General features: G+C 55.1%; 1 protein-coding gene and 1 long non-coding RNA gene across 9 annotated transcripts in view; one reads left to right on the top strand and one right to left on the bottom strand.

Moving 5' to 3' along the window:
* The window catches only part of ABCC6 (ATP binding cassette subfamily C member 6), a 53046-nt gene that overhangs the window by 14953 nt on the left and 22012 nt on the right, over positions 1–16081 (top strand). For all 7 annotated transcript variants that reach the window (XM_045460244.1, XM_045460248.1, XM_045460247.1 and 4 more), the window contains 10 exons: positions 2015–2209; positions 3653–3830; positions 6295–6456; positions 8424–8516; positions 9991–10194; positions 11439–11585; positions 12485–12572; positions 12959–13034; positions 14832–14958; positions 15147–15323. In XM_045460244.1, coding sequence (XP_045316200.1) covers positions 2015–2209; positions 3653–3830; positions 6295–6456; positions 8424–8516; positions 9991–10194; positions 11439–11585; positions 12485–12572; positions 12959–13034; positions 14832–14958; positions 15147–15323 — 1447 coding nt within the window. The remainder of the gene's footprint in view (positions 1–2014; positions 2210–3652; positions 3831–6294; positions 6457–8423; positions 8517–9990; positions 10195–11438; positions 11586–12484; positions 12573–12958; positions 13035–14831; positions 14959–15146; positions 15324–16081) is intronic.
* LOC123588888 lies at positions 5754–14822 on the bottom strand. 2 transcript variants are annotated; one of them, XR_006708059.1, is made up of 6 exons: positions 14712–14822; positions 14111–14220; positions 10339–10466; positions 10032–10214; positions 9210–9329; positions 5754–7012 (listed from the first exon to the last, which is right to left on the bottom strand). It is a non-coding gene; the product is annotated as an uncharacterized LOC123588888 (long non-coding RNA). The 2 variants fall into 2 exon arrangements; XR_006708060.1 differs by lacking the exons at positions 14111–14220; positions 14712–14822 and adding an exon at positions 10873–10974.

A 16081-nucleotide genomic window follows, 5' to 3' on the forward strand; every position in this document is an offset into this window, starting at 1 on the left:
TTGAGAGACAGAGAGAGACAGAGCACAAGCGGGGGATGGGCAGAGAGAGAAGGAGACACAGAATCCGAAGCAGGCTCCAGGCTCCGAGCTGTCAGCACAGAGCCCCATGTGGGGCTCGAACTCATAAACCGTGAGATCATGACCTGAGCCCAAGTCGGACGCTTAAGGGACTAAGTGGTTGACACTCCTGTTGGGCCCTTTATACACGTCACACATCTGTTATTTTTTCCATTCATTTGACAAGTATTTATCGAGTGCCTACTACATTCAGGAGCTGAATATGGGGGGGGCGGGGGTGGAATACAAGCGAAGTCTACCCACCTGGAGTGCTAACAAGATAATTACATAAAGGTGAATACTGGAGAGAGTGAGCAGGGCCTTGAGGGCAACGAATTAAACACTGGGCTGTGATGAGGAGGGGTGGCCAGGTGACAAGAAGGTGACATCTTCTTGGCATTGGAGGCCCAAATACCAAAATGTTTGTGAGCAGCAAGCCGTGCCCAGCTGAGCGACAGACCCTCCAGAGATGCCAAATCAAACAAGCCAGACCGTGGGCAAGGGGCAAGGGGGCAAGGCCTTGGCTTGTTAGCGAAGGTCTGGCCACCAGTGTTCGCCAAGGTTGCGGTTTTTTTCCCCCTTCTTTCTAAAGATTTTTGTCAGTGGGGCTCACAAAGAGGAACTCTGTGAATCACGAATTGCGACCCGGTCTCAAACCCCTGCTCTGTCCTCACTGTGTGACCTCAAGCAGCTATCACCACCTTTCAGAGCCTCAGTCCATGGTAGGGAAGTCCACCAGGCAGGGAAGTCGAGAAAAACCAACAAGCTGGTGCATGTACAGGGCTGATCCCAGAGCCCAGCCCCAGGTCCTGGCTCTGTAAACAGGCACTGAAATTACTGATAACCCCAGAGGTTGTCGGAGCTGGAAGAAGCTCAGAGAGTGGGACCAGCCCCTACCTTGTAAGCATGAGGACACAGAGGCACAGAGAAGGCGATTGTCTGCACAAGGCCACACAGCACCCAGACTCTCAGCAGCTGAGGACCTGCCTGGCTGGCTCTCCCTTCCACTCCCCACCTTCCCCCCAGCTTCCATCTGTGGTTTCATCCAGACCAGGAATGCTGGGCCCATGGACATCAGCTGTGATTCTAAACTGGTTCTAGACCAGCTCTAAACCACCTAAGGGCTAGCCAGTTACGCAAGGGAGGAGGAGGAGTTGCATTAATGGCTCACAGAATGCCTAGGCTCTGAAGGCACAGAGCTGGGATCAAATCCCACACACTTCTCAGCTGTGTGCCCTTGGGCAAGGTCATTCTAAACCTTCTTTTCCCCATCTGTGAAATGGGGTTAACACCTAGCTGGCCAGCTTCTTCAGAGGACTGAGGAGTGCCTGGCACATAGTAGGTGCTCAATGCGTGTGCAGTGCCATCAGCATCCGTAATGCCTTAGGGCAGCCCTCCTGCCCTGCCCCTTCCTGCCCCGTTGTCTCATAAAGGGGTCCTCTGGGGGACACAGAAGAACAGTTGAGAGAGCAAGGCGGGATGCTTACCCCGTCATCCCCCTTGTTGGAAAAACGGTCCTGTAATGCCTGGTCCTACTGGAAACTCATCTGCCACCTCTGAGAATATGTGAAAGGACTATCTTAGTCCATTCAGGCACTGTAACAAAATACCATAGGCTGAGTCGCTTCTAAACTACAGACATTCATTTCTCACCGCACTGGAGGCAAGGCTGGGCACTCCGATATCAAAACCCCACAGATGCGGTGTCGTGGGGGCCTGCCTCCTGGTTCATAGATGGCTGCGTCTAAGGCTGTTCTCACATGCTGGAAGGAGGAAGGAGCTGTCTGCTCCCATTCATGAGGGCTTTACCCTCATGACTTCATCACCTCCCCAAAGCCCCACCTCCAAATACCATCACCCTGGGGGTTAGATTTCAACATGTGAGTTCTGGTGCAGTACGGAAACAAATATTCAGTCTCTTGCAATGACCCAGAGCCATTTTCTCCTCTCCCGTAAGGCACACCAAGGCAGGAGCAGCTAAAAGGTATGGCACGGAGGTCCCAGAGACGGAGGTCTTCCTGCAGCAAGAAGGGAGCCAGAGCGGCTCGCTGCTGAGGGCCATCTGGCAGATGTTCCGTTCCACCTTCCTCCTGGGGACCCTGAGCCTTGTCATCTGTGATGTCTTCAGGTTTGCTGTCCCCAAGCTCCTCAGGTGGGTCCAGACCTTGGGTGCCTTGCTAAGGCTGGTGGTCCTTTCCTTAATGGTGTCTTTCCAGAGTCAGGGGGCACCAGCTCTCTTTCTTCCTCTGCCTAGTCCTCCGGTGCCCAGGGCACTGGAGAGTGGGTGAAAAGGATACTGAGGAAGGGACAAAAGTACGGAGAAATTGACTAGCCTCAGGGAGAGAAGATGAATGAACTCAACCCTGACTGTATCAGTTAGCTTCTGCCGTATAACAAAACAACCCAAAAGCGAGGGGCTTACAACCACTTCCTTAGCGCGTGATAATGTGGGTCAGCAGTTGGGGCTGGGCTCGGCTGGGCAGTTCTTCTTCCGTCAGCTGGGTTCCCCCGTGTGTCTGTGCTCAGCCGTGTGTGAAGCCGGCCGGGGGCTGGCTGGTCGGAGACGGTCTCAGCTGGGACAGCGTGTCTCTGCTCCATGCGATCTTTCGTGGCCCACAGTGCTAGCTCTGGCTTGTTCACATGGCCACTTGGCAGGGCTTAAAGACCCAGAGCAAAAGGGCCACTTTCTCTTGAGGCCTCGGGCTGGGGGCTGGCACAGTTTTACCTGCACTGTTTTCTGGGCCAAAGCTGGTTGTACGGCCAGCCCAGATTCAGGGGATGGTGGATTTGTGTGCTGTGGCTACCATGACAGTATTACAGGCTGGGTGGCTGAGACAACAGAAATCCATCTTCGCACAGTGCTGGCGACGAGAGGTCCAAGATCAAGACGGATTTTATGAGGCCTCTCTCTTGGACGTGCTGTGTCCTCACATGGTCTTTCTTCTGCGTGTGTGTGTGCCCATAGAATCTCCTCGTGTGTGCAAGTTTGCTCTTAGAAGGACACCAATCAAATGGGATTACGGTTCCACCCTCATGGCCTTATTTTAATTAAATTTCCCCTTGAAAGGCCCGATCTCCAAATACAGATGCATTCTAAAGTACTGGGAATTAGGATTTAACATAGGTATTTGGTGGGGGCACAAGTCAGCCCATAACACGTGGAGACAAAATACTCCCCTCCAGGTCAAAGGAGCAGCAATCACATTCAAAATGAATGTGCAGGGGGTGCCTGGGGGGCTAGTCAGTTAAGCTAAGTCTGACGTCGGCTTAGGTCATGACCTTGCGGTTTGTGAGTTCGAGCCCCACGTCAGGCTCTGTGCTAACAGCTGAGAGCCTGGAGCCTGCTTCGGATTCTGTGTCTCCCTCTTTCTCTGCCTCTCCCCTGCTTGCTCTCTGTCTCTCTCTCGAAAATAAATAAACATTAAAAAAAATTGTTTTTAAAAAGAAAATGAGTGTGGACAATGGGAGAAATAACTTGCATTTTTGCAAAAATTATCTACCACTCTGTCTGATCCTCTATACCTTGCCAGGCTCAGGCAAAAGGAACAACCATGGATGCCTTCTCTTACCGCTCGTACTCTCCCTCTCTCGAAAGCCTTTTTCTGGAGTTTATTGGTAATCCCACGACCCCGGCCTGGAAAGGGTATCTCCTCGCGGTGCTGATGTCCCTCTCTGCCTTCCTGCAATCAATATGGGAGCAGCAGTACATGTACAGACTCAAGGTGCTGCAGATGAGGCTACGAACAGCCATTACTGGCCTGGTGTACAGGAAGGTGAGCCCTGGGCGAGAGGTGCGGGTCTTTCCCGTCTCCCCATCTCTTCCGAATTTATATGAAACATTCTAGCCCAGAAGGGCCACATCATATCATCTGTGCCTGAAAACGCCCTCATTCATTACTTTACCACACTCTCACCTTCTTGGTTATTTCCATAAGACCTTGAGTGATCTGACCCTGGCACCTCTCCAACTCTATAACAACACACACCTGCTCTCTTGCTCAACCCACTCCAGCCACAAACATACCAGGCGACCTCCGACCTCAGGACCTTTGCGCTTGCTGTTGCCACTACCTGGACACCTTTTCCATTTCTTTTCATGTACTTTCCACTCATCCCCCGTGAGGATAAAGGGCTAATCTTGGGGCTGTGTGGAAACCAGATGGAGGTAGACTATCAGCTACCTCCCCAGGCAACGCTGCTTATGGTGAAAATGACGACCCATTGGTAAATTCATCTGGGCTGAAAGTTCTGTCGGTGGAGCATGAGTACCTGATGGGAAGCCGTAGCTTGGAGCTTCTTTTCCTGCAATGGCTCTTGTCCCCTTGGGAGCCCTGGGAGTGGAGCTCGCAAGACTATCTGCCGTAAGACTATGGGACTCTGGCTCCCGTGGGGTCTGGAGCCCCTGGGCCTGGGCCACCCAGTCCCCGCGAGTCTCCTGTCACGCCCGCGCTGTCCCCTGGGGGAGAACCGGGGCAAAGGGAACAGCCCCCGGACGGCTGTGTGGACGACTCCCCTGACCGCGTGGCTGCTGTGTCTTAGACCCGTGTCTCCCCCCACGCAAGCTCCGGGTCAGTGTGGCCCGTCTGGTCTTGTGAATCCACGTGCCGAGCTGAGGCTTGAGGCCGTTGCTCTCCCATGCCCACCCTTAGGGGAGCCCTGCCCATCTCCTCAGAGGTCAGCCCCCGGCTCCCCGCGCCGCTCTGCCTCCCCGTTAACCGTGTCTGCTGATTTCCCGGACCTGGTACGTAGACAGGGCTAGCCAATTTCTAGACGTAGGAAATGACTCACTAAGAGCATCCCTTTCATGCCAACTACCCAGTCCAGAGCCCACACTCCGATCACCCCCTGATGGGGCTCTCGACACTCTGGGCCCCCACACGCCTGCCCCAGTCTCCCCAGGGCCAGGTGCTGGACGAGGGACAGCTCCTGTGCCCCAGAGCCCACCAAAATTATTCAAGCTAGCCAACCCTGCTTACCCTCACCAACCCTTCCTCCCTGTGAACACCACAATTAAGGCCCCACAGTCCACCTTGCTAATAGGCAATAATAGTAATTATTATTATTGATGTTACTGAATAATATTATCTTAAAACATTGCTTCATAACACGCCTCATAACTGCCATTAAAGAAGGAACTATGTAAGTTGTGATTTAATTTTCCTCCCCAGTTCAAACTCTGCTGTGGGAGAGGAAGCCCCCTGCCTCTGTCTTCTCGGTACTCAGTTCGCTGTGAGGCCCAGACTAGGTACTCGATAAAGACTGGAAGATTCTTCTGGAGATTTTCTACTCAGTCCTTCCTGGCTCACTCATTTACCCCCTTACTTCTTCCCTCACACACTCAGCAGAGACGATGGCAAATAGAGCTTCGCATTCAACAGGCTGGAAGGGGTCCAGTATGACCCCAGGGCCCACATCTGGGGCTCCCAGAGAACCAGGTCTGGTGTGTGAGGGGCATCATGTAGATGCCTTCAGGGAATTGATCTAACACCCTGTCTAGCTCCTGTCTCGCCTTGGTCATCCTAGATTCCAAGCTTGGCCTAGCCTTTTAGAAGGCCCTTCAACTTTGGGTAAGTTGGTCAACTTCTCTGTGCCTCAGTTTCCTTGGCTGTAAAGCGGGGTTAGCAATTCTGCACTTCATTGATCCCAGTCTCACTTTTTTTTTAACCCTTCTGAAATCAAGATGTATATCATGTGTCTTAATTTAATCGCATTTACTTTTTTTGCCCTTAGTGACACAAAAACAGAGCGATTCGTCCATAGCATTGTAGACTGAATGAGATATGGCAGCACCTAGTCCATCTGGTTGCGGGTTGGGCCCCATCACAGAAAACGGTGACCCTGTTCATTTAGCACAGTGCCTGGGGCAGGTTGGAATTCAGGAAACGATCCCCAGTATCATCATGAACCCAAGGGTTTTATATATTGTGCTACTAACTTACCACAACAGTGTTTTAGGGATGTCAGAGGATTTTTTTCTTTGGTCATCTCTCCAAATTCTCACGACGGCCCTGGGAGGTTGGCTCAGGAGATTCACTAGCCCGCTTTACAGACGAGTGAACTGAGGCTAGATAGGGAAGAGACCTGCCTCTGCCAGCAAGGGCAGACCAGCTTAGACCCCAGACCGGCCAGGCGGCTGTGCTCCTGCTCTGTCTGTGCTTTGGGCCTCCCTGCCCTCCTCCACCCCACTCGTCCCGTCCTTCCCTCTGGCTCAGGTCTCCATCCTCCCGCCCCGCCCAGGTCCTGGTCCTGTCCAGCGCCTCCAGAAAAGCCAGCACGGTGGGTGACGTGGTCAACCTGGTGTCCGTGGACGTGCAGCGGCTGACCGAGAGCGTCATCTACCTTAACGGGCTGTGGCTGCCGATTATCTGGATCATCATCTGCTTCGTCTACCTCTGGCAGGTGTGCCACAGTTCACAGGCCCCTGGCAGGTGTATCAGCGGCATAGCGACAGTGAGCGAGCATAGAGTGGTCCCAAGTACCATCCAGTGGGTGTCGTCACGGTGACTGTAGATCTACGCCTACTGCCCCTACCCTACGGGACACGGGGCCAGCACCCTTTCTGACTGGCCGCCTTGTAGCCAGGGCCCAGCATGCAGTGGGCACACGTAGGAAGAGGGAGGGGGACGAAGGACTCCTGGGAAAATGCAGAGCCATTAAAGGGGCAGACCCCTGACCGCAGCAAATCTGCAGAAGACCCACCCATCACCCTCCTGGTCTTTTGGCAGACGGTCCCTAACATCAGAAGGTCACCCTGAAATCCTGGCCCGGCTGGGGGGGGGGCAGACATTGAAGTTGCCACAGTTAGCATCTGTAGCATTTTTCTCCAAATGATACTATTTTTGCTAGAGAAAGCTTAACCTTCCTTTCACCTTTCTTTGAGTACTTTCCCAATCCTGGCGGTGGGCTGGTTTGCCTTCCGGGCACTTCTCCACTTGGCCACTGGGTGGCGCGATTGCTGCATAAATGAAACAAACAGGCTTGCTCTGTGGTCAAGGAGATTACAAAATCGTGTTATTATTATTTTTTTTTTTAATTTTTTTTTTCAACGTTTATTTATTTTTGGGACAGAGAGAGACAGAGCATGAACGGGGGAGGGGCAGAGAGAGAGGGAGACACAGAATCGGAAACAGGCTCCAGGCTCTGAGCCATCCGCCCAGAGCCCGACGCGGGGCTCGAACTCACGGACCGCGAGATCGTGACCTGGCTGAAGTCGGACGCTTAACCGACTGCGCCACCCAGGCGCCCCCAAAATCGTGTTCTTAAAAGCTGAGAGGGGAAACAGGGCCACAGACTGAAGAGGGGTGGGGCTTGTCTAGAGACTGGGCCCAAATGGTGCGGGAGGAATCTCAAACAGTCACAACCACTTAGAAATCATCTCCCCCACCCCCAGCTCCACATTTGCACCAAAGCAGGGGCGCCTCTGTGGCTCAGTTGGTTAAGCCTCTGCCTTCGGCTCAGGTCATGATCTTGCAGTACTTGAGTTCGAGCCCCACATCGGGCTTTCTGCTGTCAGCCTGTCAGCACAGAGCCCGCTTTGGATCCTCTGTCTCCCCTCTCTGCTTTTCCCCCGCTTGCACTCTCCCCCCAACAAAAAAAATAGAGGGGGGGGGAACCAAAGCCAAGAGGGAACATAACTGTCCCAAAGTCACAAAGCTGGTGGGGGTAGGGCTGTCAGACAAAATACAGGCTGTCCGGTTAAATATGACTTTTAGAGAAACCGAATAATTGCTTTTTTAAGAATTTTTTTTTTCAACGTTTATTTATTTTTGGGAGAGAGACAGAGCATGAACGGGGGAGGGGCAGAGAGAGAGGGAGACACAGAATCAGAAACAGGCTCCAGGCTCTGAGCCATCAGCCCAGAGCCTGACGCGGGGCTCGAACCCACGGACTGCGAGATCGTGACCTGGCTGAAGTCGGACGCTTAACCGACTGCGCCACCCAGGCGCCCCGAGAAACCGAATAATTTCTTAGGATAAGTATATCCCAAATATAGCATGGGACATACTTATACCAAAAGGCCATTTGCTGTTTCATCTGAAATTCGTACTTGCCGAGGCATCCTATGTTTTTTGGCTAAATCTGGCAACCTTGTCAGGGGTGAAATGAAGACCTAGGATAACGACTGTATGACACGGGCACTTACTCTAGGTGACGGGCAATGCTGGATGTCCCTTTCACAGATGAGGACACTGCTGCTTAGGGAGGTTAGGTAATTTGCATGAGTGTCCTCAGCAAGTGTCAGCTGGCTGCCCTCGCCAGCTTCCCTGGGATGCCCTGCCTTAGGACCCAGGTCTGACCAAATCCCTCGGTGTCTTCAGCCGGGCTCCTGGAGGCGTCTTGTGACCTCCCACCCTCTCTGTCTCCAGCTTCTAGGACCCTCTGCCCTCACTGCCATTGCTGTCTTCCTGAGCCTCCTCCCTCTGAATTTCTTCATCACCAAGAAGAGGAAACAGCATCAGGTCTGACATTTGGGAGAAGGCGCACCCTGGGCGGGAAGCAGGGCGGGGAGCCTGCAGGTCACGGGACTGTCGCTGGTGCAGGTATGGGGAGATGAGGAGGGGACGGAGGGCCTGGTGGCATGAGCCTTTCCGGTCACTCAGAGCCCTGCCTTCCTCCCGGTGCCCCCAGCCCCGTGGATGGCTGTCACACGCCTCCAGCGTCTGGGCCACAAGCCAACCATGGGTCAACTCGGACGCCTCTCTTGTTCTCACACACCGTCCCTCAGCAGATGCATCCGGAATGTTGGCCCAGTCCCACCCTCACTGGGCGCTCCTGCTCCTGCCCTCGTCAACCCTCTCTGCTCAGAACCACAGTGGCTCGCATGTCCCCCAGAGTCAGAGCCGAGACCCTTGGTGGCCAGCTGTGATCTGCCTCACCTTCTGCCCCTCTGGCCTGGCTCACCCCACTCCCCCTCTGCCCTCCCCTGACCCTCAAGCTCCAACCCCACTCCCCCTCTGCCCTCCCCTGACCCTCAAGCTCCAACCCCACTCCCCCTCTGCCCTCCCCGACCCTCAAGCCCCACTCAGGGCCTTTGCTCCTATGGTGCTCTCTGCCTGGAACACCTTCACCCCCAGACATCCCTGCCCCCGCCACCCCAACCCCTCACAGACCCCCGGTTACATCAGCAACACGCCCCTCCCCTCCATATGCACCTGTTCGGCAACTTGGCCTGCCCGTTTGCCAGATGCACCTGGCTCCTCTCTCTCTTCGGACTGAAAGCTTCCCGGCAGCAGGGAATATGCACTGATGCAGTCTCAGCTTCTAGAACAGTGCTTGGCACTCAGGAGGAGGGAGGGAGGGAGGAAGAAAGGTCTCACATAGACTGTTTCTCCAGCCTCCTGTTTGGCCTCCTCTAAGACACTGTCCACACCTGCCCCGGTGACAATGCCCCTCCTTAGTGGGACACAGGGGCCCCCGACTCCTCTGCCTGACCCCCAAGTCCCGACGTGGTGCAGCCCACCTCCCTTCCGTAGCACCCCCCCCCCCGACCACGCTGCCTGCCTCTGGGTCGTGCTGTCCCCTCCGCCTTCCTTCGTCCACCTCACCCACCCATTTGCACACCCAGCACCTGCTCATCGAAGCTCACGGTCACTCCCACCTCCAGGAAGCCTTCCCTGTGGCACCACACCCAGGCTGGTTCAGGGCTCCACCTCTCCCACCTCCTCCCTGGTCTGAGGGAGCTTCCCATCATCTCTGGCCCACAATGAGGGCAGAAGCTGGGGGACAGGAGGGAGAAGGAGCCTGTGGGGGCCCAGGGACAAGATGACAGTGACTTGGGCCAGGACTGTGGGTACAGCGATACTGAGAGGCAGACAGCCTGGGACCTGCTGTGGAATCAAGGGCATTTGCTGAAGGTGGGGTGTGATGGTTTGGGGGGAGGAGAATTCTAGACATTTCCCTGACCTCTTCCCCTCTTCTTCCCTCTGGTACCAGGAGGAGCACATGAGGCAGAAAGATTCTCGGGCACGGCTCACCAGCTGCGTCATCAGAAACATGAAGATGGTCAAGTCCCACGGCTGGGAGGGAGCCTTTCTAGAAAGAGTCCTGCACATCCGGGGCCAGGAGCTGGGTGCCTTGAGGACCTCCAGCCTCCTCTTCTCTGTGTCTCTGGTGTCCTTCCAAGTGTCCACATTTCTGGTGAGGTCACTCTGATCTCTCTGCAGAGCATGGACGGAGGGAGGGAATCCTGGGGAGGGGATGAGGTAGGCAGAACTCCCCCCTCCGCGCCCCCCCAGATCCTGGAGCCTTTCTTTGCAGACCACGCTGTCCGTGCAAACATACCTTTCCTGGATCCTTCCCAGTCAGGGATCCTTGCTTTGTGCTGAGTTAGCTGATTCTGAAGCTGGTAGTGGCTAACAAGGTCTGTCATTCTCCTGTAGAAGGTTCCAGCGTCTGAACTGTTGCTGCTTCTGGCATGGGGAGGAGGCAACAGGGGCAGGTTCTGCTCAGGTAGCACCCCTGGTCCACACTGATGCCGGCTGTCAGATGGCAGCAGGGGCCCCCTTCCCCACATCCACGCACACTGGGCACCGTCCTGTCCTCCAATTTATTTCACAAACTGCTGCCAGATTAGCCTTCCTAAAGCTCGGCCAGCCGTGACTTCAGTCCATGCGGGGTTGCAAACAAACCTACGGTAACTCACTGCTGCATAAATAAATAATCCAACTCTTCATAAAATATTCAAGGCTGGTGGCAGGTGGGCCTTAATCACTTATTTCCAGAAGGATTAGACACCACCCCCCACCCCCCCGCCCCGGGGACGATCTGGAGTTGCCAACACTGTCATCGCTGAGAAACACAAGTAGCATTGCTTACAGCCATGAGAGCTCCCCGGATAGGGTCACTGAGTCACCATCACACCGAGCCACCATCACAGTGGGCATCATGTAGAGTGGTCAGCACACTAAGGGACCATCATATCATCACCAAGTGGCACCTAGAACTGAACTACCCCCTCGTGACATCTAGAGCCACAAATGCCCCCAACCCCCAAGGTTCTCGAGCGCTGCTGATACGTGCAACTTCAGGGTCATCTCCAAGAATTTCTAGACTCACAAGTCCCACCCATGCCTAGAACCCCCCCAAACCCTACCCACACCGCATGCTGCAGTGTCCCCAGATGCCTGGAACCAAGAGTTTCTGGTCCTAGAACAGGGATTGCACACACACCTCCTTTCACTAATACGGTTGTATTTTTTCAGAGAAACACAGCTTTGTGAACCAGGAGTGAGAACTGGGGCGGGTAGCAGAATTTAGGGTGAGAACCAGACGGGCGGGAACATTCCAACGTGGCAAGGCTTGGCCAAACAGGCCCCTGGAGACGCCTGCTCAGGTTCCTGGGTTGTGCCCTCAGCTCATTGTCACTGCCCGTGTGTCCCCAGGTTGCACTGGCGGTGTTTGCTGTTCATTCGCTGGTGGCTGAGGAGAATGCCATGGACGCTGAGAAAGCTTTTGTGACTCTCGTGGTTCTCAATATCCTCAACAAGGCTCAGGGTTACCTGCCCTTCTCCATCGACTCCGTGGTCCGGGTGAGGCGGTGGGGCGGGGAGGCCATCTGGGCAGAGACCCGCAGGGGTGTAGCAGGCAGTGCCCTGCCTCTGTGCATCCCCACACTGCCCACAGGACCAACAGGGGAGGGAGGGAGAGGCCGGGAGGGGCAGAGGATACAAGGAATGGGCAGTAATCACTGTTCTCTTATTACGTAAAGTGTTTTTATTTCCATTCTCTTCCCTGTCTCTGCTCACACTGTGCCACCTTGGTGTGGTAGAAATGAGAGTAACTTGCCTCCCTGAGACATCTCTATTTAATTTTTTTTTTTTTTTGATGTTTTAACTTATTCTTGAGACAGAGAAAAAGTGCATACTGGGGATGGGCAGAGGGAGAAAGAAAGACAGAGAATCCCAAGCAGGCTCTGCAATGTTAGCAGAGAGCCTGATGCGAGGCTTGAACTCACGAGCCACCAGATCACAACCTGAGCTGAAGCTGAACGCTTAACTGAGCCAGCCAGGCGCCCTGAGGTGTCCCTATTCAAATGCCACCTCCTTAGTTCCCAGAGATGGTTTTAGGGCTGAGAGCAGAGAGGGTTCCCCTAGGTGGACAGAGTCTGGAACCAATTCCAATAATGGTCTGATGACCCCCTTGGAAAAGCCACCATCTCCTTCTGGGGTCTGATCTGCAGAATGGCAGCCCAAGTGTCCCTACTATGCTAATTAGGGGTGAGGAGACGGGAGGTCACCACCGTCATCGTCGTCACCACCTCCGTGTGCACAGCTTCCCATGACCTGGAAAGCCTTGTGCTAAAGCTTTGCAAATGCATCAGGCTTGGGAGACCGGAAGGTTTTCCACATCCCGAGGCACCAGGCACCTGAAGCCCAAGTTCGTTTTTTGCTCTTTGGGCACCAGTGACCTGAGGCTTTGGTTTCCCCAGGCCCGGGTGTCCTTGGACCGTCTGGCCGCCTTCCTCTGCCTGGAAGAAGTTGACCCTGGGGCTGTGGACTCAAGTCCCTCCAGACGCTGTGAGTGCAGAGTTCAGCAGGAGAGGGATGGGAGGGACAAGAGGAGCGGTTCCCGCAGTCCATCGACCAAAAGCCAGGGTCCCAGCTGGGGCCGCTGGTGACAGGATGGCACGCGCAGATGAGGTCACCAGCCATGCAACGTGGAAACGGGCATGGTGACACTTTCTGCCGGTCATTCAGTGGCTACCCGTGCCCACTGATGGCGTGTCAGTCTGGGTTACAGCAGCCAACCCTCTAACAGCCCAGGTCCTCACCCTCGTGCGGGAAGTCCGGGGAGACAAACACGGTGACGTGTTCGTCGAGCTGGGAAATAAAGGCGGAGAGATTACGGGCACCCTTGTGTGATGAGGTTCTCCAAGCACGGGTTGTCTGGGTTTGCCCTCCAGCTGCTGGGGACACGTGCATCAGCGTGCACGACGGCACCTTCGCCTGGTCCCGAGAAGGCACCCTCTGCCTGCACAGGTACAGCATGGCTTCTCCGCAAACTGCCTTCCCGGGGTCAGGAGGACGATGCGGGAGCCGCCGCGGTGTCCTGTGTGAGAGACGGTGCAGGCTTCCCGCGGGGCGGGGGGGGCGGGGCGGGAGAGGGGCTGGAGGGTGGGCTCGCCCACGCCGCTGTTGTCAGGGAGGTTGGGACCAGCCCTGGCAGAGAGTTTGGGGGAAGCAAGACTCCTGGGGGTGGAGGAACGGTGAATCAGCCTCCCCGGTCGGGGAGGGAACACCTCCCTGGTCCCCGCTCCCCACGCTGGCCAAGATGACACCAAGGGAGGCCTAGCGGACAGGCCCCCCAAGACCCCGTCAGCCATATCTGCTTCTCTCTCTTCTCTGTTAGCTCCCAGGTCATTGCCACCTGCAGCCCCCACTTTTGGTGGGGTCTTTGTGGCAGAAAACCCCAGCCAGCCCCAAAACTCTATAAGAAGAAAATATCCTGGGCGGTATTCATGTCGACTGCCATTCACTCCCCTCGTAGTATTTATTAAACGTTTGCTATGTGCCAGCCCCTGCTGTAGGCTCTGGGGACAGAGTGAAGGAAACCGCAAGGGCCCTGCTTTCTTGGGGCCGACGTGGTGGGGGCACACAAATGAGAAAGGGTAAGGGTGTGATGTCGAGGGAGGGGCATGTGTAGTGAGGTCATAATAAAGAGAAGGAATGAGCCCTGCGGGTGTCTGGAAGAAGAGCTTTCTAGTGGTAGGGACAGCAAGTACAAAGGTCCTGAGGCAGGAGTGTGCCTAGACCAAGGTTTCTCCACGTCAGCACTATTGACATTGAGGACTGCAGAATTCTTTGTCGTAGGGGCTGTGCTATGCATTGGAGGATGGTTAGCAGGACCCCCAGTATCTGCCCACTAGCTTCTAGCAGCAACCACCCACCAGGGGTGATAAATGACACTTGGGGAGGGGCACAGTGCCTCCTACTTGAGAACCACTGTCCTACTGTCTTTGAAAAGAAGCAGGAGGTCAGCGTGGCTGAGGCCGAGTGGCTAAGGGACAGAGCAGTGGGAGGTCGGACGTACTTGGTGAATTGTCGGGACGCTTTACCTTTTATCCTGAGTGACATGGGAACCGCTGGAGGCTTCAGCGAGGAGGCATCATGATCCCACTTTTAACGGGTTTTAATGGGTCCTTCTGGCCACGGGGTGGAAGATGGGCTACAGCACATGAGCAGGGGTGGAGGGCAAGGGCAGAAGCAGGGAGAGTGGTGAAGAGCCTACTGTAATACCCTGGATAAGAGGCAAGGCTGGTTAGACCCTCCTGCCACAATAAACTGAACGTGTGAGTGTGTGTGTGTGTGTGTGTGTGTGTGCATATGTGGAAGCAGGTGTGTGCACGCACGTGTGCACATGCAGGCATGAGCGTGTGTGCACATGTGCACTAGAACGTGTGTGTGAATGTGTGTGCACTTGTGCATACACGTGAGTGTGCGCACACACGTCTGTGGCTGCACGTGTATGTGGTACGTGTGGTATGCTAAGGGTGTGCGTTTGTATGACTGCAGGAGTGTGCATGAGTGTGCGGTGTAATGCACGTGTGTGCTTGTGTGACGGCACGTGTGTGTGTGCATGTGCACGTGTGTGGGGCAAGGTGGCCGCTTAAATAGCCGGACAAGGACTGTGAGAGAGAAGGACAGCTCCACACTTACCCACAGTGACCTCTGCATGAGTCGCCAACAGGAAAGGCTGGCTCTGTCGGGGTTCACCAATTCCACGCGGACTCAGGCTGGGCCCTGCCCAGGGACATATCTCCCCTCCTGTGTTGCCAGGATAAACCTCACTGTGCCCCAGGGTCATCTGCTGGCGGTTGTTGGTGCAGTGGGGGCAGGGAAGTCCTCTCTGCTCTCTGCCCTCCTTGGGGAGCTGTCAAAGGTGGAGGGATCGGTGACCATCAAGGTGAGGCTGCCCCCTGCCTGTCACAATGTCCCTCTCCCCACCTCCCTCCCGGACCCCCCCACTCCTTTCCCCTCCTCCCCTCTCCTGCTCACTCCTCTCTGCTCCTCCCCGCTCCTCCTACTTCCCCCAAATCGCTCCTACCTCCATCCCTATCTGCCTTTTGATGACCGAAGTGCGTTGTATTTTAGGGTTCCGTGGCTTACGTGCCCCAGGAGGCCTGGGTCCAGAACACATCCGTGGTCGAGAATGTGTGCTTCAGGCAGGAGCTGGACCCGATGTGGCTGGAGAGGGTCCTGGAGGCCTGTGCCCTGTGGCCAGACGTGTGCAGCTTCCCTGCAGGGGTCCACACCAAAATTGGGGAGCAGGTGAGGGTCTCGGGGCCTTCTTGTGGCAGGAAGGCATCGGAGCTCTGGGCCATTTGTCTCCCTGGCATGTGGGCCGTGTGGTGGGAGGGACAAAGAGGACACAAGGAAGCAGCAAAGTGGGACAGACGAAGCGAGTTTAGTTCAGGGCCAAACATGTAATAAATGCTCAATAAATAGTTGTTAACGAGTGAATGATTGAAAATAGAGACCAAGGCAGAGACATGTGGCAGGGTTTGGAGGCGAGGGCTCTCAGCGACTAGGAGTGAGGAGACCTGGGCTCCTGTCCTGCCCTGCCCTGCTTTTCTGGGTGACATTGGTCAAATAGCTTTTCCTTTCTGGGATTCACCAAAGGGTCTGGGGCAGAGATGTCCAATAGACAGGATATATGCATCTGGAGCTACAGATTGGGCAGGGGTCAGCAAACGATGACCCACAGGTCAAGTCCAGTCCGTCACGTGTTTTTGTAAATGAGGTCTTATGGGAATACAGTGACGCCCATTCATTTAATGGCGGTCCATGGCTGCTTTTGCATGACAGGAGCAGAGACCAGGGTTAACATAGTTCCTGTCTGGCCCCTTACAGAAAAAGTTTGCTAGCCTCCGGATTAGGCAGTTGAGAGTGAAAAACTAGGAGCTGCCATTAAGGAAATGAGTGGGTTTCCAGAGAGAAGAGGAAAGGGCCCAGGACAGGGTCTGGAAGAGTCCCTGTGTGGCCTGAGCTGTAAAGAGCGGCTGACAAGGAGTGTCCAGGGAGGAGGA

Source organism: Leopardus geoffroyi, chromosome E3 (assembly GCF_018350155.1).
Source record: "Leopardus geoffroyi isolate Oge1 chromosome E3, O.geoffroyi_Oge1_pat1.0, whole genome shotgun sequence".
In the NCBI taxonomy this organism is placed as follows: domain Eukaryota; kingdom Metazoa; phylum Chordata; class Mammalia; order Carnivora; family Felidae; genus Leopardus; species Leopardus geoffroyi.